This window comes from Triturus cristatus, chromosome 3_2, assembly GCF_964204655.1.
Source record: "Triturus cristatus chromosome 3_2, aTriCri1.1, whole genome shotgun sequence".
NCBI classification, from domain to species: Eukaryota; Metazoa; Chordata; class Amphibia; order Caudata; family Salamandridae; genus Triturus; species Triturus cristatus.
The window spans coordinates 821,296,342-821,321,278 of NC_140584.1; the positions used below are offsets into that span (position 1 = coordinate 821,296,342).

The window sequence follows — 24,937 nt, forward strand, 5'->3', positions numbered from 1 at the left end:
TCAGCCACTTCACAAACGACTACTCGGATTTATTTACAGAGAAGCCTTCGTAGCTCAGTAATGCTCTCTACTGGCCATTTGTGGAGCATACCTTTCATTGTAAAACAGTTCCAAAGGGGCTTTACACAGAAAGGTGTTATGACAGTTTTCAATGATGAGCTTCGGGACAAACTTGGTTGTGCCAATAGTGAAAGAGGCCTTGGGTCACTAGGCACCCCCACCCCCTCTGTAACTGCCCTTTGCAATTGAGGATATACAGGAGAGTAGGGGCATTGGAGTTTAAATAAAGCACATGAAAATGCCTTACATTTACAAATGCCCCTCATGTGTTTAACATGGGGAAGCTGCCACCCTTCAAAGAAGGGAGCGAGCTGTCTAAAGTGAGACTATGAGAGACATCGTGCCCAAATCATGGCGGCTACATTTTAAATTAACCCATGCAACAAACTAACATCCCTTAATCTTACATATGTGATCCCATGTATAGGTGCCAATCCTAAAAGCCTTATTTGTCTGAGAACGCAACACACAATTTTGCTTTTTTAAGCAAAATCTTAGATTTTGCCACGACTCAAAAGTAATTACGTTTAGTCTAATTTAAAACTGGATTAATAACTGTAACCTCTTAGCTACAGCAACTAAAGCATGCAAATCCCCTGTACTCAATAGCAGACTGAAAATATTATTTAAACTCTCGAGGTAGGATACCAAGAAGCTAGGGTGGAGGAGACACTGTCTGTGACTCGCGCATCCACCTGCAGCAGATCCTCCCCTCCTTATTTTGCGTTCTTCACTTACTCAGCAAGGAATTTGTCCGGTGGATACAGTTTTCCAATTGAGGATCCAACACCAGTTTTGCTGCGGGGAAAAAGAGCAGTTTCCACACTTCTAAATGAGACCGGGTAAGGATAAGATGGGCGGCAAGACAATTACTGACTATTGGGGCATGTCCCGTTATGACTTATCTTTAAAGGCGGCTGCTTGTCCATTATGAACACGTTTTCATGACTGGACTTAAACAGAGCTCATTTTTTTACAAGCAGAAAATAAGTGCATGATTACGCGGTCTGGTGTGCTGAATTCAGCCTGAAGGTTTAGAACTTTCAACATGACTACTCATTTTTATTGTTATGGTATTTGCAATTCATCTTCTGTGCAGAGTTATATCTAACCTGAACATTTTATGTTGGGCCTACTCAGCTCTTAACGAAATTGGTACGAAGACTTTGTGACTGTGGGTCCATTACAAACTACTTAGCGGAAAGAGGCCGTAAATGTTCCATGTCAAATAGGTACCATTGTTATGGCTTTGATCAGGCCATTCTAGGTGCTTCTACAGAGACTAAACACTACTGCCTCTTCATCAGCTTTTTTTCCTACTTAAGAATTGTCCTCGTTTAGTAAATAAATATTTTGTGGATTAAGCATCGCTTACCGTGCCCGATGATCCCGCAGAAGTTGAGATAGACACCGCAGGTAGAAGGAGGGCACGCTGTGGGACTTCTCAAGCACCGATGAATCCACCTTGCAGTGGCTCCAGAAGATGTCTGCCTCGTTAGGAATCCCAGAGTCCTGCCATCTCCCATGGTTTGCAAGGAATCCCTGCTCATTGCCGTCAACTTCCAGCAGGCTGTGCGAATACTCGGGCCCACCAACAGCTAAATAGTTCTGAATGAAGAAAAGCTTTGGTTTCCCCAGGAGCCCAGGACACAATGCTCCGGTGAACATATTCCGTATGTTATCCAGCATGAATCCGTGCCTATTACTGTCAATGCCGAACACCTCCTGTGTGCTACCACGGCTGACGATAACACACACAAAGCAGTCATAATCCTTGTGTTTGGGCGCGGCTGCCATGTCCTGAACAGTCCGGGTCAGATCAGCCAAATTTACGTACAAGTAGAATTGAACGTCAAAGCGAAGAGCAGCGAACGTCTGTCTCAGCACTTCTGCAGGAAATAAAAAACACAGACAAATATATCATATGGTAAAGGTTGTAGTTGAGGAATGATCAATTTACGTACAATCAATGCCAGTCTTCAGTGAAGAGAGGTGGGTGTCCAACCAGATTCCCTCATCCTATACCAGATAAAAAGGATAATTTTACTACAGATTACAGTGGGTGTCTATTTTCTCACTTCTTTACGGATTGTAAAAGTGCTTGGTACCAACCAAACGTAAATATCCTTACTCTCAAGATAAAACTGCACCAACGAAAATGAGTCCCAACCAGGACATAACACCTCAACAATTATTTTTTTTGTTATGAAAAGTTAGGAATTCATGAGGTATCGTTTACCAGGAACAGCAACAGAAAATCAAACATGAAGACGACCTAGAAAAACCCTTGAGGTCAATATCCAAGAAAAAGGGGAGCCTTACATGTATCTCTGTGTTAGGGAGTAGATGGGCACATCCATGTGTGCATGTCTCACTAGACCCTGTCTTCAGAGCAACAATCCCCATGCGATGTCTGTGGTTCCTGAAATTCTTAGGAGATCTCAGTCTTTGGCTGTCTACCCTATATTAATAGTAGCACTGCCTTTACATCTTCACAGTATTGGGAGATCCTGTTAGCGATCACGAAAAGCAAAGAAGCAGCTGTTGTGTGAAAACACGATTATTCACACCTTGCGCCTATGCTTTGATGGGGAGAGAAATATAAATGACTGATAAAGAGCAGTATGCGAAAGGTTAAGGAGAATGTGTGTTCTATGTGACTCTACAAAGGGACTTTTTATCTAATTTTCTGTTTTTGTTATGTATATAATGTACAAAAATAACAAGCTTCAAGGGGCTTCACTACCCTGAACAACGGATGTAATCTACGGTGTAGTAGGAACACCAGCCTGTTCTTAATGAGCCCATGATTGTCACTAGCTTGGTGTTCAAGGAGGATGGACTTCCAAAGGCGAGTTTTGAGGAGATAAAAAAAACTTAAGGCCAGTATGTACCTCTTTCACTGCATTTGCAGTCCATATATAGGACTTGCAAAGGAATACCTGCCCCATTAATAAGCATGAAACAACATTTCTGTGAAACCTACCAAAAGAACCATTTGCTTTGGATGCTTTAGAACTCCTTTTCAACAGCAAAAGAATGGTCATGTTGTAAAGGAGCCATAGTGGAAATACAGCAACTGGCTTGTATCCTGACATTCGGTACATCCAGTTCTAAACTATTTTAAAGAAAACATCTGTAAAATAATACTGTGTTCAGCTCAAAACGATTGCAAACCTTCTTTTTACTACAGGAAATAACAGAAGGTAGGCTGCTCAAAATGATGGCCAGAAGACCAACTGTTTTCACCCTTCTTTTATAATTGTACAAGATAGTCATCATTAAGCAGACTCATGGGAGCCAGTTTCCAGAATTAAATCTCAATGGCTTGCCTTAAAACAAGAGCTAATCTCCTGCTTAGACAGACATTTGGCAGAACATATAATTAAGACGATCTGTGCATTGTGAGTAAAATGTAAAACTAGTGCTGTTTATTATGTTTGAAACTTAAATATGTCCAGGGGTAGTATAACAAATGGAAAATGTTACTTACCCAGTAAGCATCTGTTCGTGGCATGCAGCGATGTAGATTCACATGCTGTGCATACTTCTGCCATCTAGTGTTGGGGTTGGACGTGTGCAAGTTGTTTTTAGGTCAAGCCTAGCGTAGCGCGCATGCGCTGCTCTGGCGAGACTTATAGTAAGGGGGCTTCAAAAAGCTCACCACACGCTTGTGCGTGTGGCCTATTGCTTGCAGTTACCCGCACATGCACCATGTGTTTTAAAATTATCGTGCCCAGACGCGTGCGCGATAATGCAAAACAGATGGCCTGGTGCTCGCTCTTGTGCGCACCACTCGCGGGAAGCTGCATTCCCTTTATTTTTAAACTTTCAGCGCAAGGCGCACGCATATGAAATGCTCACGTCCAAAAAAGGGTATGACACACCCCTATCAACCATACTCCTTAAAACCAAGTTATGAGTCGATTTTTGATGTATCACGTAGTTTTTAAACAACAGTCCACTGCCCGAAACATTAAAAAAACTGTATTTTGAAGCATTATGGCGTTCAGCCATGAAAAACATAGTCACAGCGCTGATTATTGTTTACAAAAATACATTCACTGAGGTTGTACAAGTAAAACGGATAAACCTCTCAAAACAAATCAGCTTAGTGCATTTTTACCAATCTGATGAGCCGAAAAAAAAATTTTCTTGAACCCAGCATCAATTTCCTGACAGTGTTTACAATCTATCCTAGAGGCTAGACTTGATCATGTCATGTTGGAGCTATGCTTTTAATTTTCGGACCTAAATTGTTGGAGTTCAACTAGAGCCACATATAGATGTATAACCTAATGAATGCCCAACATTATGAAAAGGCTGAAACAAGTCTTCGGTAATAGTAACCATAAGTTCCATATGGTACATTTGGACTGTAGAAAATACATTGTATGCAAATGTAGGTGGGCAGTAAAGAGAAACAATAAGGAAAATGCATTATTACATCCGACCACCCACACCTTTTAAGAGCTGGTGAGTAGTTACATTTTGTTTGGGAAAATATTTTATTTTCGTTACTCTAATCATATAGACCCTTTGTCTTGAATTTTTAAACTCGCCGTCCTGAATTTGCACCCATGCCAGTTGATCACCCTAAGGCTCAGCCCCACACCACTGCCACACAGAGGTTGCTGCTGGGCAGCTCTTAAGGGAAAGGCCACACCTATCAACATTAGATGTGGTGATTGACGCAGAACGGAAGAAGATTGGGTGAGGTTGATGCCTTACGGCGAGAGTTGCCGACCTTGGAGCTGCGGAACCAGGTTCAAACCTCGGCGTTGGCTCAGCTTCCTGTGATTCTGGGCAAATCACTTAATCTCTCCGTGCCACCAAAAAATTATTGTGCAACGTAACTGGTGCTCATGTAAAGCGCTACAACGCCTTCAGGTTCAGTTTGCGCTATATAAATCTGCAAAAAAAAATGACATGAAAGAAGACTCGCAGGGAATTAAGTGGGGGGACTTATGGCGCAGGCACAAGGTAGTCCTTTGCTGCTGATTGTCACTGTCTTTTCATTGGTCTTCATGAAACCACAAAGTGCGCCTTAAAGGTGGATCACATATCGAGAGACAGCTCACACTGACATCCATGACCGGATGCTCAGAAGAGAGTGGACTAGGGGGCGTGGCCAAGTAGGCTACGATGACAGACGAGTCCTGCTGAATCTCCGCGAATGGGCTCGCATATTGCCCGCTTCCAGGCATCACTCCAGGCAGTCCAGACACCAGCCAGGTGACGGAACGCATGCTGCGCCAAGAGGTGCCATAAATTCTTAACTGGGCACATTCCCAAAAGCAAATCCGAGAAACTTAGGACGCAGGCTCCTGGTGGCAAGATGGCACCCGCCAGTTCCTGATTGCGGGCTCCGGGAGTCCGGATCGGTGCCGCGAGACGTACGCCTGAAGAACATGGACAACTGAACACAGGCACAGCGGAGGCGAGGGGACACCCTGACACTACAGCTACCTGAAGCGAGCTCTGGGAAAAACGCGGGGAGGCGGACAGCCACGGCGGCGATAGGTGACAGCCCGCCATTTTAGCTACTACAGCCCTTCTCTCACTGCCTCACAGACCGCGAGCACGCCGAGCGGGGCCGGAGCGCCAACCATTGTTAGCAGTGATCCAGGAGCCGGGGGCCGATTGCTGCCCCCAGCCCAGCAGCGAAGCACGAGACAACCCCCGGACGGTAAAAGTCGCCTGACCCTAAAATGGCGCCCAGGGCCTCTTACAGCGGATGGCGGCACTGAAGTGGAGTCTCTGGAGACTCCTGGGGCATACAGAACTGTCGGGACAGAGGTGAGCTGCGGATTCCCCGCATCGAGAGACAACACTAAAGAGATCCCCGGACTTCACACACTCAAGGCGGCAGCTGCCTGACCTCAAAATGGTGGCTCTTTAATCCGGACTATCCCTGCTCCTATCTACCCGCTAAGGCATTAGCGAGGCACGCGACCTGGCTGCCAGACCACCTTTGGCCCCCGCAAGGACTTCTTACCCGCAACAACACGCAAATCGCACCACGCCTCTCCTGGCAGCACCCACCCTCCCCCATGACCGCAATGAGGCAAGCTGAATGCTGAAGCAACTGGGGCAAAGGTTACCCCCCCACCTCCAGACATCCACTGAACTGCTGCAAGTTCCCCCCCTTGCCCAGTGAGTGTCATTTTTTCAACTGGACCACCCAACCCAGCAAAGAGTCATACTCACAGTGAGCAACACAATCCGCCGCCACTCTTGACAGCGCTCGCAACGCGTGAAACCTCCTCAGCCACCGCAATTGGGAAACCGAAAACATCACAGCACACCACAGAGCTTGAGACTGCCCCAGAGAACATGCCAAATAGCCGGACATGGGCCACAACTACTGCGCCTCAGTCCGACCTGTCAATTTCAGACAAACTGGATCAGGTCTTGACTGCCATCAAACTCTCCAGGATGTCCATGGAGGAGCGACTTGGCACCCTCGTGACGGATATCAGCCTTATCCGGGATGACCACTGCAAATTGGCAGACAAAGTGAAGGAAGGGGAGAAGACATTGGCCGACTGCGAGCGAACAATGTACAATACTCCCTGCTCTTCCCAGCCCACCTCAAAGTTCTCTATAATGGCTCTGCTATCTTTTTCGCAAACGCCGAAGAAGCACAAGAATGGGCGGAACCCAGAACTGAGACCGCACGAGGCTCACCTTTCAAAACGCCACGCACCAGGAGACGCAACCCGAAACAGCAACGCGGCGGGGAGAATTAAGTGGGCGGGACTTACACCCAAGACTCTCCATATCTAGAACACATCATAAAGGAACGACGGGAGGTCGGTGATTGACCTACAGACCTCCCCCCTTGCGGAGGACATAGATCGACCCCCACATCTTTTCGCCGGAGGGAGGGGATGACCGCGATGGAACGCTGTCTGGAGCGGACTCAATGACACCTCCCCTGGTCACTCTGCAGACGGCAGATGCCATACTGGATGGACAATCTAACACCCTCTCGTCATGAGATGATTCACGGAGAACACAGTAAGGACTTGCACAACCCAGGCTCACCTATTGAGCGCACGCCACATAGACATGATCTTGCACACCCCAGGCGACGCCCAATGATCCTACAAAGGCCCGATCAACGAATCGCCTCGCACACACGCACTGCCACCCCCACCACATATTGCTGTACTCTCCTCTTTCGAGAGAGTAGGTTTGGACGCATCGTAGGTGATGGGTCCTCAATATTGGGACAGTTTTACAGTTTATTACCCCTGTTCAGAAACGTCCCGCCCCTTCATGGAACTTCACACAACAGGGTACCCGAAACGAACGTATGGGTGACATTATGTATCACATAGGTACCTAACTCTACTGGGGAATCATTGGTCGCGATAACCCGCCTGATACCTGCCACTCTAGCGTGTGTGAACAACCATACATGGCTCTAACAACACAGAACACTGACATCAGCATCCTCACACTCAACGCCAGTGGCCTCCACATGCCGAGCAAACGTTACGCTATATACTTATATACAAAATGCCAGAATGCTCGGATCGCATTTTTGCAGGAGACGCATCTCACCACTACTGAGATAGGCAACTACAGTCCAAATGGCGCGGAACCATATGTGCCACGTTATACTCCGCATACGCAGGAGGGGCACTGATTTGGGTTCGTGCAGGGAGTCCATTCCAGGAAATCAGACGGGTGGTAGACAAAGAGGGTAGATACGCCCTACTAGAGGGACTCCTAGATGGGCAGTCAGTACTACTGGGTAGTATATACGCTCCGAATATCAAGCAAGACAAATTCTGGGACCGCCTCACAGGGGTTCTGGCCCAATTTGCCTCCATACCATGGATTTTAGGAGGAGATTACAACTGTACACTGGACCTCATTTTGGACCGATCCCACTTCCCACCCACACACTCTTCCACATATAGGCAAACAGAACGGTTCAAGGCTTGGGTCACACAATGGGCACTCACAGATGCATGGAGAATACGTCACTGTATTCGTTTCACTCCATCCCACATAACCTGCAGGTCCGTCTAGACGGATTCCTATGCTCAGCGACGGTTCTGCCCAAGGTTCAACTACTTGGGTAGGATTATCTCTGATCATGACGCCCATATCCTGCGACTAAACTGGAGACCCCCGCACCCCCCAGTCCCCACATGGTGACAACCACGGGACTGCCTAACAGATCAAGCCTTCAAGCACGAACAGGGACAAAGCATCCAGGACAACTTAGCCAATAACACAGGGACGGCGTCCTCAACGTTAGTGGAGTGGGACGCGTTCAAAGTACTGGCTCGGGGAGAATGTATTAAACAAATAGCTGGGGTAAAATGGACACTAGAACAGGCGCTTACCAAATCTGAAAAGCAACTCGCCACCGCTACTAAACGAGACGATGCCTCCGATGATGTGGCGACACAAGTGGCCAAAGCCAATACAGAATATCAAGCTGCCTGCGTCAACCTCCGTCGGTACAATTTTAGGGCATATGCAACCTGGATGCATAAGGAGCAAGATAAACCGGGCACATTATTGGCATGGTTAGCCAAACAGGACACTGACGTGAAGCCCATAACAAAAGTAATAGACCCCCTCGGAAACCTAGTACGGTCCCAAGATGAGATCCTCTCGGCGTTCCATCGATACTACTCGGAGGTTTACCGTAGCCCAGCACCGACCGAGCAGGGCATACTCGTTCAATTTCTCGACTCCTTGACGGTCCTCAAAATGACGAAGGCAGACAGAACATCATTAGATATACAATCCGCCCACATTTTTCAAGCCCTACACGCCCTAGCTCATAACAAAGCACTGGGGCTGGACGGGCTCCCCCTAGAATATTACACCACCTTCTCCCCCCTATTGGTCCCCCGATTGGTGGCGATGTTTGCGATCGCATTGGAGAAAGGAGAGTTACTGAGATCCCTTCAGGAATCCGTTATTGTGATCTTCCTGAAACCACACCGCGATCCTCAACAGATGGCCTCCTATCGGCCCATCACACTTCTATCCGCCGACTGTAAGATTCTGTGAAAGATATTAGCGGACAGATACTCGCAAATCATACTACCCCTGGTTTACCCAAATCAATGCGGCTTCGTCCCGGGCAGGAACACATCCCAGAATATACGCCGACTATTCCATATTCAAGATCATGTGAGTAACACGTATCCCCGGGCAGCCTGCCTTATGCTAGACCTTGAAAAGGACTTTGGTACCCTCACATGGCCGTATCTCTTCTCGGTCCTACAACGAGCAGGAATTGGTCCCATCCTCTTGGCGTACACACAACTTTTATACACAACTCACCTCGCGTATTCGCATCGGGCGGCAGATCTCATCAGAATTTGCGGTACAGAGAGGCACGAGGCAGGGCTGCCCGCTATCGTCTCTACTCTTTGCCCTCGCGGTAGAACCCCATGCTATACGTTTGCGCCAAGAGGGGAATCACTGAGGCATTCCCATAGCAGACACCATACACAGCGTCTCCATGTATGCCGATGACCTTCTCCTGTATATTTGAGACATTACCACGAAAACACCCATTTGGGCAACACTAAAAGAGTTAGCTGACGCCTCCGGGCTAAGAGTGAATTGGGATAAATCCATAGTGTACCCACCCACTACACCCGAACCTCCTCCCCCCCCACCCCCTCCCCCAAGACATTTGGCTGGGTGATCAGAGAGTGGCCTGAAATGCAGAGGCCCCTCGATACCTCGGGATCCGTCTCTACCATTTCCCGGTCGACATATTTGAAGGTAATCACCTTAGGGCATTGGCCGCTATCAGGTCAACGGTCGGATTCTGGAGGAACCTCCCATTAGCCCTGATCGGTCGGGTGGCCCTAGTCAAAATGATAATAGTCCCACGGTTGCTCTACCATTTCACAAATCTGCCGGTAATCCCGCCCAGAACCTTCTTCCAAGACTTAGACTCACTCCTCAGTTCGCTAATATGGGAAACAAACATACATAGGATAGCATTAACGAAACTAAAACTACCCACCACGCAAGGAGGACAAGGCACCCCGTCCTTCGAATCCTATTTCCTAGCGGCACAACTGCAGTGGTTATCCTACTGGACGGCAGACACATAGGTGAGACGTACACCACAACTGGTCGGGTGCTCATCCCAGAACTCCGCCACGTATTAGTACCAGGCACTAAACCGAGACGTACATATCTCCTACAAGTAGCAGTGGCACGCAAGTGCATGCAAAGGATACACCGTATGTGAAACCCCCATACTCTCCTCTGTTACCGCTGGTCGGATGGCCCAAACACTAACACCATTACACACCTAACATGCTCCACACATGGACGGACTGTGGTATTACCGAAGCAGAGTCGCTATTCGAGGACGGACAGCTTAGACCGTTACAACAACTTATAGACGACAACGATCTCCCCCCTGGCCAGTTTCTACTTCATCGCCAACTTCTCGAAAGTTACCTACCGTATCACGACCTTTCGACAGGAGAGCCCGCTACGCACCCGGTCATCCACACAATCTTATATATGGGAGTGGGGCGACATCTGACCACATGGCTTTATAAAGCCATACGGGAACTTACAAACAGACCCCTATAGACCCTGTGGACCACTTTGGGAGGAAGAATTAGGGTGTCCCTTACATGAGAAAGAATGGGAGAGGGCTCTCGTATACTCCAAGAAGGTGTCAAGAAACGCACACTTTAAAAATATACAATTCCATATTCTACACGGGGCATATATGACGCCAGCCTGCCTCCAAAGATTTTATCCGGACACAAATCACTCGGAGAGCTCACGGTGCTTACACACTTGACCACCTGGGAAGCCTGTGCAGTGGGTATCTTTCGGAAACAGAAGCAACACAAAGTGCCCATTAGGTTTATCTCACTGGCCATTTTGCTAGCTAAACGGAGCATAGCCATGTACTGGCGATCCCCCACAGGCCCTCCGATTGCGGCATGGGTGGGAGCGGTACACAAATGGGCAGCAGCAGAGAAAGAAACATTGCGAGAGGAAGAGGTGAAAGGGATACATAAACTCCCCATTTCCATGGAGTGGGCCCTATTACTGCACCAATTCAAACAGTCAACGCCCCATGATAACCCCGATGATGACACGCACGCACCGATGACCCCACAATCACAAGCTCAGCCCGCAAATACACCCCCCCGATCCCCTCCCGCAGCCCACACGTAGAGTCGCTTGTTTTTAGCACCATACATCACACCAAACCCGAAGGCCAGATGTCGGAGCGTGACCGACCACATGTTCCCCCTTACCTCTAGTAGCGCACAGCTGTACCGACCAGTGTGGCATATAGCGCCCTGATCCCTGATCTGACATCAGTAGCCAGAATTCCATGAACATTCCCCCAGTTTTGCACCCCAGTTCTATATGGCAATCACTTAGCATCCAGCCTTACTGCTGCCAGGATATCGGTCTAACTATTGTATGAATAGCTTTGTACCACTGAAAGAAATGCAGTCCAACCATATTTATCCTAATGCAATTTGTTATTGTAAACTGTAAATGACAATAAAAACATGGTTAAAAAAAAAAAAAAAAGAAGAGAGTGGACTCGGCCAGGCCGGGGAGGGGGCAATAGGAAGAGCTGGTGACCCGGATGTTAATCAGTTACGAGTCACCTTGTGTCCAGCCTGAGACCTCCAGGAGCCATCGATGCCCCCTGCATGAGGTGGACTCACGTCTATCACGAGCACGCACCAGTCCGTCATTGACTTGTATACAGAGTCCACTCCGTGGCTCAGGCACCCAGGACTCCTGGGTTGGGAGGGTGGTCCCAGCGGATACCGCGGCTTGTGGCCCATGAACCTGGCGTAGTGCACTGACATCTTCGAGGCGGTAGCACCCGTGCACCGAGACTTTCGTCCTTTTAGGTCAATACAATTAGAAGGAGGAACTAACATCTGCCCTCTACCTAGTTAGAACCCCCTTCGGGGCAGACATGTGGCCCACAAATACAGCAGCTCCTTCATGGACAGCACCCACACACCCTACTATCGACACTACTGTCTGAAGCCACTAGGCAAGTAAGGGGGAGGCATAGAATGCAAGGGCATGCCAATGCAGCCAACGGAGACACCCAGCGACGTCCGCAGGAACCTGTGAAGTTGAGTTGAACAATAATAATCCACAGAGCGCACTTTATGAAATGACTGTCCCTCACCCTGAGGAGTCAGATATAAACAATTTCTGTTAATCAGCCCCTCATATGTGTCGCCTAATGAACTGAGACCCCAGGCTACACACAGATCTCTGCAGTGAGTGCGTTCACCCGCTGAGCAACCTTGCGACCCACGAATGAGTTGAGTGAGAGGCCTATCGCCGCTGCACTTCAGGGACTGCTTTTGGGGTTTGGCTGTGGGTGTACGCTTGTCTAACCTGCAGCTTGTGACATTAGTATGGCTTATGTTTTGAAGCGGGCTCCTGCCTTGGCTTCCATGCGCATCCACCCTTCCTTAGCCATGCTGAGTGTGTGTCACTTTACCCATGCGCTGCCTGATGATCTCAGCACTTTCTACATGAGCTGATGCAATGTGTGATTTACTGGTGCACCGGTCCGTTCTTGCCTGCGGCGCTTTGCCTCAGCATGACGACAAGGCGCGTGGGTTCTGCTAGGACAGCTCATTAGGTACATGGCATAGATACTATATGTGCCCTAATGTCAGAGACTGATACCCCTTCTACCCCACCTCCCATCTGCTGTGGGCAGATTGCTTAGAAACTCATGGCAGAACAGAAGCCTATATAAACGTAAGGGCAGTACATGGTCACCTGCTGCGAGTACATGAGCTGCAGGCAGTGCTTAATTTGTAAAATATTAAGTGCCAGGGCTCTGAACAGGAGGCCACTGCAGCTTGCACCACCCATCCCCCCTCTGCCAAAACAACTACTAACCATCTCTCTCGCATGTGAATGCGACAGTTCTGATTATTCCAGGTCCCCAAAGTTAAAGGAATGGCTGGGGAGGCAGGTATTAGTCATTTTTTTAATGTATATTGTTTTCCTAAACAACTATTATACTGCTCATCTCTAAATTACATGAGCAGCGCCACCTTGCGGCAGACTGCCCTAAGTGTGTTGTTGACAATAAGGTGCCGAGCATCGGAAACCAATTAAGTGCCGGTGCTCAGCACCGGAAAGCTCCAGCTCAAATTACGCACTGGCTGCAGGGGTCTTTATCGAGTACCCCATAGTATAACACGTGCAGCCCTGGCTCTGCTGGCCTATGCATTTAAGAGCATAAGACATTCTGGACTAAGGAATATATTTATCCCAGGAAAAACTTTAGTCAATCAAACTCTAGATTTTCAGGCCAATAAAGGATTTCAAGTGGAAGATGCAGGCCACTATTTATCCTGTAGCTTCATGAATGCATAGATCTGCCTTCTGGAGAAGAAGCAGCCAGGGCAACCTTGCCAAGAAGCCTTAGCATCAAAGTTTCAAAGAAAATGGCATACTCTTCAGGGGAGTAGCTCAGTCAGGGAGATTCAGGAGGTGTGAATCCCAAATTTCCCAACTAAAGAAGCCGTAGGCCACAGGGTGAATGTATGAGGTGACCGTGATTTGGGACTGACTGTGATCATGAGGAGCAGGGTCAGTACAGGTCTGCATTAGATAAGCCTCTGAGGATGATTTAGAGTTTGCCGGACAAGTAATTTGCCTGACAAATCAAGGTCTGCCCATCGATTTTGAGTTGGACAGACCTTAAGTTTTACACCGACAGAGTAAACTTTACTCTGTCAAAGTAAAACTTTCTCTGACGGCCTGATGGAGTAGATGCCATCAGAAGTAAGTCATGCAACTGTCGGCCCTATTTAGAGTGGACTTCAGATGGCTTGGATCTTTTTTTTTTTTTACGGTCCGTCACCAAACACGCCCTCATCATTAGCAGGCTGGACTACGGCAATGCACTCTACGCCGGGATCAACAAAAACCTCACCCGCAAACCCTAGAAAGCCGCCGCCAGACTAGTCCTCAACCTACCGCGCCACTGCCACATCAGCCAACACCTACGGACCCTACACTGGTTCCCCGTCGAGAAGAGACTCACCTTCAAGCTTCTCACCCACGCACACAAGGCCCTCCACAACACCGGACCCGCCTACTTGAACCACCAACTCACGTTCCAAGCTCCCCAGCACTCTCTCCGCTCGGCCCAGCTCTCCCTCGCAACTGTTCCTCAGATCAAGAAAAGCAGAATAGGAGGGCACTCCTTCGCCCTCCTTGTGGGCAAGGCATGGAACTCCCTACCTCTGACAGGCTGCATCGCTCCCTAAGTTCCTAGAGGACCTCAGACCTGGCTCTTCGATGGAACTCAGTGAACCTCCATGATCAGCGGAACCCCCCCTTCACCCACCTCTCCCTCAGCGCCTTGAGACCCGTTCCGGGTGAGTAGCTTGCGCTTTATAAATCCCTGATTGATTGATTGACCAGGTGTATCTTGGCAGTGAGGGGCTGTCAAAAAAGAAAAGTAACTCCCACATTCTGGAAGAAAACTGGTGTGGGGGTCATTAATTATTATTTTTTTTTAAATATACTTCCACTTTGAGAGTTTGTCTTTGAAAAATAGAAAAATTTGACGGCCAACCGTCAAGTTTGACAGAGACTTCCGTCAAACTTTTCAGACATTACCAGGAACTACCATGACTTCGTTTCCTGCCATTGTATAGAGATGTTCGCAGGCCTGGCAGATATCTGACAATTTGGTCGGCGAAGTAAAGGCAGCAAAGTCCTCTACCACCCTGTTTACCGTTACTTTATCTACTAAATCTTAAATCAGGCCCCTGTCTAGAGTGGCACAGCGGGTGGAAAACAATGGCTTGTAATGCTACTCCGAGGGATTGCCAATAGCTATTTGCAAGTACTCGCCCCATCATCATAGAGTAATTCTATGGGTGGAGATTTGATAGTTTGGTGGTAAACCAGTCACTAAATATATTGAAGTTCCTGATACAAAAAATGAAAAAGTTACAACCTCTTAGTGAAATCAGGATAACAAGAAACAAGCATTGGCAATCCAATGGGTCTCGCCTTTGGGACCTTATAATTGTTTAGTTATCCAGCACAATATCCTTGGTGCAACAACATCAAGTGTTGCATGGCTAAACACTTATAAGGTCCCAAAGGCGAGACCTATTGGCTATGCCAGTGCTTGTTCTTTGAAGAGGGGCGTGGCTTGCCAAGATGGCCGCATAAACGTGTCTGCAGTGGCTCCCCGGGACGACAAAGTAATTTAGAAATATCTGCAAGTAATACTGCATTTTTGTATGCTTGAAAGCAACTGATACGCTCCGACTCACCTAAGAATCTGGTAAGGGGCGCTTTCGTATATCAGTGCAGAGGCCCAAGGGAGCGACGAGCCAAAAGACCCTATCACAGAGGAAGGCCGGGAAATAACATGGGCCGCAGACACTCGTCAACCAGCAGGAGCGGTGGGTGACTGATGCCTGACCGGAAGATGTAACCAGTGGAGCTGGGCACCCCTGCGACACTGCGACCCAGCGACGCCGAAATCGGAATAATGCCAATCTGCGACACAAGTAAGGAGTGGCAGCGGCTGGGATCCTGAGGCGGCGGGGCTGTGGAGTCCGCCTGGCGCCATGGCCGGAGGGTGTTGGAGCACCCTGGATCGGCTTGTGGCGAGCCGGAGCCCTCGTGGGTTAGAAAAAGTGGGGGGGGGGGGGACGATATCTGATATACACCTGACGGAAAGGGAGACCCGGAGGGCCTAAGTAACTGAGTGCTTGCGATGTGCGTGAAGAGCCTAATGTACTGCAGCGCCCTGAAACCCTCCTCCATCAGGGAGATCGGAACCCGGAGGGAAGTCTGCTGCGGGAGATCTGGTCCGAAGATCACTCCTAAGACGGCGAGGACAGGCCCTAGGTTTGGGGATAACCTTGTCTGGAATCCTGGAACGACTGGGCCTGCATTATGAATATATGAGGAACAGATTCGAGGTTAGTGAGAGGCCCTGGGTCTTGCCTGTTGCGGGAAACCTAAGATTAGTGGCAGAGGTAGCGTTTTAAGTCCTCAGATGGTACGCTGTAGCTGAGCTGTACTGATAGAGGAGACACCATCCCAAATTCTACGTAGTACAGGAGATCTCAGTGTGCGAACCCTTGTGGGGCCATAATAGGTCCTTTATGTTTATGTGCACTGGAGCGTAGTGAGTGCTGCCCCAAGATATGGTCCAGTGACCAGACCTGCTTATATTCCTGAAAAGCCACGAAAGCGGTACTGGATCAGAGGTGAGCCTACACGGTGAGAGTTGTTTAGTAATGCCCTCATTTGACATTAAACAGAGATACCGCAGCCCACGACACTGACTGATATTATACCCGCTGGATGCCCAGTAGAGACCTGGTGTTCTGCTCTGGTATATCCAAATACACCACGTGGAGTACAATTTTCAGGGGATGTCCCGCAAGGCCCTGATCTCTGAGGCATAGTCGACTTTTTACCTTGGGTAATCAGGCATGGTAAAGGATAAAGGTGCTAAAGCGCAGTCCAACAAAATAAGCAACTACGTATTGCCCCTCCCACCGGGGTCTGATCTCTGAGAAGAAAATATGGGTGGAGGTGACCATGGAGAACCACAAAAAGAAAAGGAGTCGCCATCGTTGGCAGATGTGCTGCAGGCGATCCAATCTAACCGGGCAGATATGGTTCACAGAATTGATGCGGTAGACATTGACGTCAATCTCCTCCGATGTGACCTGCGGAAGGTGGTCGACAGAGTAACTAACACGGAAGAAAACATGGAGACATTACAAACGGAAGTGTGGATCCTCAGGGATACGGTTATTGCACTACAGAAACTAGTAGTTCTTCTGGATGAGAGCAGAGGACTCTGAAGGGAGGTCCCGGAGGAACAATCTGCACTTTGTGGGCTTCCCCGAGAGGGCGGAAGGCCCCTCGGCGGAGCTCTTTCTGGAAGAATGGATCCTGCATGAATTAGATACCAAGCATCTGTCAACGTTTTTCAATATTGAGTACACAGGTCATTGGCTGTCCCCCCCGCCCCCTCACCCCAAGACTGGGTGCGCCGCCGAGAGCCATCACTGCCCAGTTCTTTAATTATAGAGATGGAGACGTGATCCTGCAGTCCACACGTACTAGAAGACCATTACCATTACTATTCGAAGGCCATCCCATATCAATATACCCTGACTACACACAGCGTGTACAGGAGCAGAGGAAGGCCTTTCTCAATGTCAAGAGGCGTCTTCGTTAACTTAACATGAAATACAGCCTGTTGTTCCCCGCGAAGCTGAGGGTGGAAAAAGCTGGCCGCACACTGTCTTTCTAATCAGCAGCTGAAGCCAGTGACTGGCTGGACTCCAGCGGGATACCTGAGGCATGTCTGGTTCCATCCACAGGATCATAAAAACACGTCGACGATGGGAGACAATAACCAGGAGCGACGAAGAGGCCCAAGGCAGAGATCGCACACTCAACGAGGAAATCCCGGCAGAGTAAGAGTCCGCCCCGACAGGACACTACAAGATTCAGACACTGAAACCATACAAGAATCAGAGACTGCAACCCAGGATACAGGACTTGACCTGAAGAGACTGGAAGAACCGGTCAAGTGAGCAGGAGAGACTCCCTGATTGTGCTGAATATGTGGATATGGTTTGAGAAGAAATGTAAAGGTGAGGGAGACATTGGGGTAAAAGACCTGAACACAGCATACAGGTAAGCTAAGGAGAGACATGTAGTTGTTGCAGTAGAGTTGTCCCGGGGAAGCAAGCCCCCCCCCCCCCCACAGGGGCCAATTCCCGGAGAGAGAGATGTAAGGTTCACCTCGCGCCCTCTGCAGTGACTAGGCCGCTAGCACAGCACTTAATAGACTCGAGTAAAAGGACTTGAGAAAAAAAACTGCCTCCAGCCTAATTAGGCATGCTTAGTTGGGAGTTTTAGTTGGGGCGGTCGGTGGAGTAGGGTGTACTTGCAGGTCAATATCCCGCACCATATGGGGGGGGAGCGGGGTTGAGACTTCCAGCAATGCCTGTTGGGAAAGGGGGGGATGTTGGGAGTTTTGTTGTTCAGTTTAATTGGGGAAAAATGCAGATTTAAACAGTAAAGTATCTAGTGTCTGATTCTCGGATACGGTTAAAGAAAAGGGGGAGTGAGAAGACCATCACGGTAAGTGCAGGACAGAAAATGATCAGAAAGAATTGCCCGTAAATATGGGAGTACAAGAACTGAAAATTATAACATGGAACGTACAGGGTATGGCAAATTTCAAGAAGAGGAGAGAGATAGAATATTTGAAACGCTACAGGGTAGCGATTGCATGCCTACAAGAAACGCATATCATGGGGAGGCGATACCATGCATTCGACAGCGCTGGAGGAGAGAGATATATGCCACTTCATATTCTGGGTTCGCCAGAAGGACACCGATATGGGTGACCCCCGGGACACCGTTCCAATGCATTAAACGTGTCAGATCCGGAGGAGCGGTATGTGATACTATACGGGAAGTGGAAAGGGCGGGAGATAAGCTCCCAACTCGGACTGTCTCGACTTCTTTACAACAATGGCGGCAGCTGCCCCTTTCCTGGGAGCGAAGGTAATCTTACTGGGAGACTTCAACTGCCCCCTAGATGCGCGGCAGGACAGGGATCCGCCCAAAGAGAACACTAAACCGCGAACGCTCAGAGGATTGCTGGATATCCTGACTGGTCTGTATTCAGAGATGTGTGGCTGGAGTGAAATTCCTTAAAGAGGGTGTTCTCCTGTCACATTTCCGCTACAAATACTTTTAGTCGACTAGACTATTGCTGTTTCTTCTCAGCCTTAACAACGGCGGTGGATGGGATTTCATATCTAACTAGATATTTGTCGGATCACTCTCCGCTCCTGAGTATTAGGTAAGGTAGGGGGAGACTAGCAATACCGCTATGGTGTCCCCGTGCAGAAGCACTTCAAGACCCCCCTTACGTAGCTACCCTCCAGGACGCCCTCACACATTAGTGGGAGGCCATGAAGGTTGTTATCCGAGGCGTAGCCATTAAGACAACGTATGGAGTTAGACAACAACTAGAATGGGATATTCAGGCCCAAGAGCAGAAACTTGGTGAACTAGAGGCGGCCCTGCATGAGGCTCTACAAGCGTTGGGAGGAGTGAAGGAAGGCTAAAGAAGAACTTATGGCTTCCAGAAAAGCAAATATATAACGCATTGACAATGCCTTCACATGAAAGGAGATAAGTCTGGGGTCCTCCTAGCAAGACTGATAAGAGCCAAATCCGCCCCACCCTCTATCTCACAGCTACAGGACAGAAACGGGGAGTTGGTCTGTACCCAGTGGGAAATTGTAGCCACTTTAGCAAACCATCTGGCTACCACCTGCCGAACCAAGTCAGATATAGCCCCAGAACGAATACAGGAATACCTTAATCACATTCAGCTACCACAGATAGATCCCGAGGAAGCAGAGACCCTTGCGGACCCATAACCCAGAAAGAACTACTAAATGCTATTCGTCATTTTAAAACTGCTAAATGTCCGAGTAGTGATGACATTCCGACGGAGTTTTGTCAGCGGTTCACGCCGCTCCTGGTTGATAAGTTACTGGAAGTATATACTGACGCAAATGAGAGGCGATCCTACCGAAATCAACGCAAGAGCGGCTAGTATCCATGATCATAAAACCAGATAAGGACACTTTACTGCCCGGCTCCTACAGACCGATCTCCCTCTTGAATCTAGACGTCAAGATCCTGAGTCGGATTCTTGCGACTAGGTTGCTCCCTTACATGCCCCACTTAATCCACACAGACCAGGCAGGTTTTATACCTAGGAGAAACACCACGCATAACTTAAGAAGACTTGCACATGTCTGGCATGCTCCGATAGTACAAGATGAAGATTGCGCCCTAGCTATGTTAGATATTGAGCAAGCCTTCGACTCAGTAGAGTGGAAATATATTTCAAAAGATGGGGATGCGACAGAAGTTTCTCAGCTTGGTTCAATTACTATATATGAATCCGTCAGCTCGGGTGCGACTTGTCTGTTGAAAGGAACACGATAGGGATGCCCCCTGCCACGGTTGCTGCTGTATGGTGGACCATGGAATCCATCTGGGAAATACCATGCACATCATTTCCATGTCTGCAGATTTTATGTTGGTATATCTAAGGCACCCACCTAGAGCGGTCCCATTCCTCTTACACGAACTAAGGAAATTTAGCGGGTTCTCCGGACTCCGCATTAACCCTGGCAAATCTTTGATAGTCCCCATCAACCTGATATGGGTCTACCACGGGAAAAAAGAGGGTATGTGATACCAGATTATTCAACTGTGGCATACCTCCTCGTCATTTTTAGGACATAATATAGGGAGGATAATTGCTGGGATGCAAGCTTTATTGGGATTCTGGAAATCCCTGCCTCTCTCCCTAATGGGCAAAGTGGCGATTATAAAAATGATAATCCTACCTCGCTGTCTCTATACTCTGCAACACTCTCTCCATGAAACCCCCAGATCCTACTTCTCGAAATTAGATAGTTTACTGGTGGACTTGTTATGAGGGATTAAATGGAAATGAGAAACTGGATACCCTCTAACAGAAGTGGGTGGACGGGGGTGGATCTGCCCTGTATATGTCTATATTGCATAGCGGCCCAACTAAAACATGTGGTCCACTGGCTGGAAGAGGGTAGTAACTGGGAGAAGGCCCTTTTGGCAGGCACCTACAATGGTAGTACTCTACCTGAGCTACTCATGATGGGGTCGGCCATCCCGAACGATTATCCTTACCTGATAAGATATGTGGCGAAAGTCTGGAAGGATGCAATTAAGGGGGTGATTCGGAGGGCACCTTACTCCCCTGACATGCCATTGTGGGCTGTAAGGCCATTTAAGAAGATAGCAGAGTCCATGTCTAGTCAGCGATGTAAGGACGGGGGATATCTTACAATGGGAGACTTGTATACTAACAGCAACTTTATAACCCGAGAGGAGGCTGTGACCGCTTTCGAGCTGGGAGCAGGTAAATTCCTACAATATAATAAGAGATCACCAGTAGCTAAGGGGATCTGGCCATCCTTCCCGGAAGAACCCCCATGCAACCATAATATCAATGGCAGGTGGCCGGCGTTTGATCTCCGATATTTATAGGGCCCTCCAAGACGATAGTCCGGTCAGTGCCCTCCCGGTTCAGGCAAAGTGGGAGGAAGAATCGGAGGAACCCATACTAGAACGGGACTGGGCGAAAATACACAGAGGAGTTCGGGAGGTGCGCTCCAATGTCCGTTTTAAGTTAATCCAATATAATATAGTGCATCAAGTATATCTAACCCCATATAGACTAAGTAAAATATACCCAGAGAGATCGGATGCTTGCCCTAGATGTGGAGAGGCAACAGCATGCTTTCTGCATACGATATGGGAGTGCAGGAGGCTGAGCACTTTTTGGGAGGGAGTGTTGAATATTATCCAAGAGGCGACCGGATGGTCCGTCCCCAGGACGATCCGATCTGTTCACTTGCATCTACAACCCACCCCGAAAAAGAAAAAACAGAGTAGAAAGTTTGTGCTCCTGGGGTTGGTGATTGCAAAGAGGAGAATAATAATCTCGTGGCTTAGCACAACTCCACCTCCTTTAAGTAGGTTTAGAGATTTGAAACAGTGGACAACATCTGAACTGGTCCGGATGAAACACACAAGGAGAGATGGTAGACTTGAAGAGGATGCACGAGCATGGTCTGCAACAATTGCAGATTTGAAGGAACCCTTGGGGGGGAGGGGTAGAGGTCATGCGAGATTAGCAACAAACCCCGGATCTGGAAATGGGATAGATGGATTATAGTGTGGCACTTCTGATATGTGGTTAATGGAATCACAGGCATGTGCACAGTTATTAGACACTCATACACGAAGGGCGGATGGGAAAAAAGTTGATGAAAAAAAGACGTTGACATTATTGCAATGTTGTTGAATTCATTCTAAATCCTGTCACTGTAGATAATTTTAGAAGACTATTTTCCAAATGTACTTTATACTGTTCTCATATGTAAAATGCCAATAAAGAGTGTTAAAAAAAAAAGTTGTTTTTCTTTAAAGAAGTCTTTTTGAGTCACAAGGTACTCTCTCTCCGCCCATTACTGGTAAGGCGCATGGGCATCGGCTCCATTGTTTTTTACGCACGAAGGTGAAGAGGTAGATGGAGCATGAAGATACAGAAAAGAGGACTAGGGGTAGGAAAGATTAGGTTGAAAGTTAAGAACGTCTGCAACAAGGCATTCGGGAGTGTGGGTACATGGTTACTTGGCTTTAGCATAACATGTCTGTATACTTTTGAACGGCCAGCGTGCAATATCTGCTTTAGACAGTGCATGCCCCTTGTGTGGTCTGGAGAAGGAGACAAAAAGTTGTGGTGCCCTGAGGGAGCATTTTATTCTGTCAATGTAATATAGGAGCATTCTCTTGACATCTAATATGTGGACAGTTTATTCTGCTACTGATTCTGGAAGTGGAAAGAACACTGGGAGCTCAATGGTTTGACTGAGGTGGAAGCTAGAGACCACATTAGGAAGGAATTAGGGTTGTTTTGAGAACCACCCTACCGTGGTTTATTCAGAGGAAAGGCTCTTTCAGGGTAAGTGCCCGTATCTCACTAACTTACCGAAGGGTAGTGATGGCTACCAGAAAAGTCACTTTTCAGGAAAGAACTGCAAAGAACAAGAGTGGAGCGGTTCAAAAAGAAGGCCCTTTTGTCTAGTAAGAACAATGTTAAGGTTCCACACAGGAGCAGGTGGCACCCTTGGTGGGGTAATCCTTTTGATCCCCTCCATGAACGCTTTGATAACAGGCACCTTGAACAGCAAAGAGTCCTATATGTATTAGAGATAAGCAGCGACAGCAGCCAAATGAAGTCTAATAGGAGTATAAGCGAGGCTTGACTTTTGCAAATGCAGCAGCTAATAAGGAATATGCTACTTACCAGCATGCATCTGTTCTTGGCATGTAGAGCTGCAGATCTATACACTGTGCATAGATCGCCATCTGGTGTTGGGCCCGGATGTTTGCAGTTTGTTTTTCCTCCTGGAAAGTCTTTGGAAGTCACGAGTTCGGTGACTCCTCCTTTGGTTCGTATTTCGCATGGGCTTCGGCTCCATCCTCAGATTGTTTTTCGCCAGCAGGGAAAGATGGAGCGTAGTAGTAACAGTAAAGAAACCCATATGTGTTGTATCTAAATAAGATAAACTGGAACGGATACAGGTAGCCGGGGAGGCGGGTGGGCGTGTATAGATCTGCAGCTCTACATGCCAAGAACAGATGCATACTGGTGAGTAGCATATTCCGTTCGAGGCATATGAGCTGCAGATTATACACTGTGCATAGATTATATAGCAGTACCGAACCATAGCGGCGACCACCGGCATCCGTTGCAGTTGTTTGGAACAGTGTTTTTAGTACAGCCTGGCCCACACTAGCTTGTTGCTTGGTTTGCACATCTACACAGTAATGTTTTGTGAAAGTGTGCGGTGTTGACCATGTCGCTGCTTTGCAGATGTCATCTAGTGGTATGTTTCCTAGAAAAGCCATAGAAGCCCCTATCTTCCTTGTAGAGTGGGCTTTAGGGGGAACAGATAGCGTTCGCTTTGCTTTGTGGTAGCAAATCTGTATGCATTTTACAATCCACCTAGCTATCCCTGATTTAGAAATAGGGTTGCCTTTATGTGGTGGAGAGAAGGAGACAAATAGCTGTTTGGTTTTCCTGAAAGGTTGTGTTCTTTGGATGTAGTAAAGTAAGGCCCTTTTAACATCCAGTGTGTGTAAAGCCTTTTCTGCAACGGTTTGAGGTTGTGAGAAAAAGACTGGTAATTCTACCGACTGGTTTAGATGGAATGGAGAAATGACTTTGGGTAGAAATTTTGGGTTGGTGCGGAGTACACCCTTGTTCTGATGCATTTGGAGAAAAGGTTCCTGTATAGTGAGTGCTTGTATTTCACTAACCCTTCTGAGGGAAGTGATGGCCACAAGAAAAGCTGTTTTCCATGTGAGAAATTGGAGCTCACATTTATGTAATGGTTCGAAAGGGGATCCCATTAACCTTGTGAGAACTATATTCAAGTTCCAGACAGGTGAAGGTGGTACTCTGGGTGGAATTACTCTTTTGAGGCCTTCCATAAAGGCCTTGATGGCAGGCACTCTGAAAAGTGATAGGTGCTGCCAGTTCTGTAAATAAGCAGCAATTGCCGCGAGGTGTAACCGAATGGAAGTATATGCTAGGTTACACCTTTGTAGATGGAGTAAGTAACATATAATGTGCTGTATGGACACATTTAAAGGATTGATTGTGTTGTTGTGGCAGTAAACAACAAATCTTTTCCACTTTGCAGCATAGCATGCCCTAGTAGTAGGGCGTCTAGCTTCCCTGATAATATTCATGCAATCAGGGGGAAGGTTAAGGTATCCGAATTCTAGGACCTCAGGAGCCAGATCGCAAGGTTGAGCTGAGCTGGGTCCGGGTACCTGATCTCTCCATGGTTCTGGGTTAGGAGGCATGGTGAGAGGTGTAGCTTTTGGTGTGGTACTACTGAGAGTTCCAGCAGTGTGGTGTACCACGGTTGTCTGGCCCATGTTGGAGCTACTAGGATCAGTGTTAGGGAATGCGGTTGTAGCTTTCGCACCACTAATGGAATTAGTGGGAGAGGTGGAAAAGCGTATGCAAATTTGTTTGACCAGTTCATCCATATCGCATTGCCTTTGGACAATGGGTGTGGATATCTGGCGGCGAAGCTTGGGCATTTTTTTTTTCGTGGGTGGCGAATAGGTCTATGTGTGGATGCCCCCACTTCTGAAAGAACGGGTGAAGAACCTGTGGGTGAAG

At 48.0% G+C, this 24,937-nt stretch overlaps 1 protein-coding gene across 10 annotated transcripts in view; it reads right to left on the reverse strand.

The window, feature by feature from the left end:
• Positions 1-24,937, reverse strand: part of CFLAR (CASP8 and FADD like apoptosis regulator) — a 388,388-nt gene that overhangs the window by 42,369 nt on the left and 321,082 nt on the right. For all 10 annotated transcript variants that reach the window (XM_085649017.1, XM_085649015.1, XM_085649014.1 and 7 more), the window contains one exon: positions 1,436-1,949. In XM_085649017.1, the coding sequence (XP_085505143.1) occupies positions 1,436-1,949 (514 nt within the window). The remainder of the gene's footprint in view (positions 1-1,435; positions 1,950-24,937) is intronic.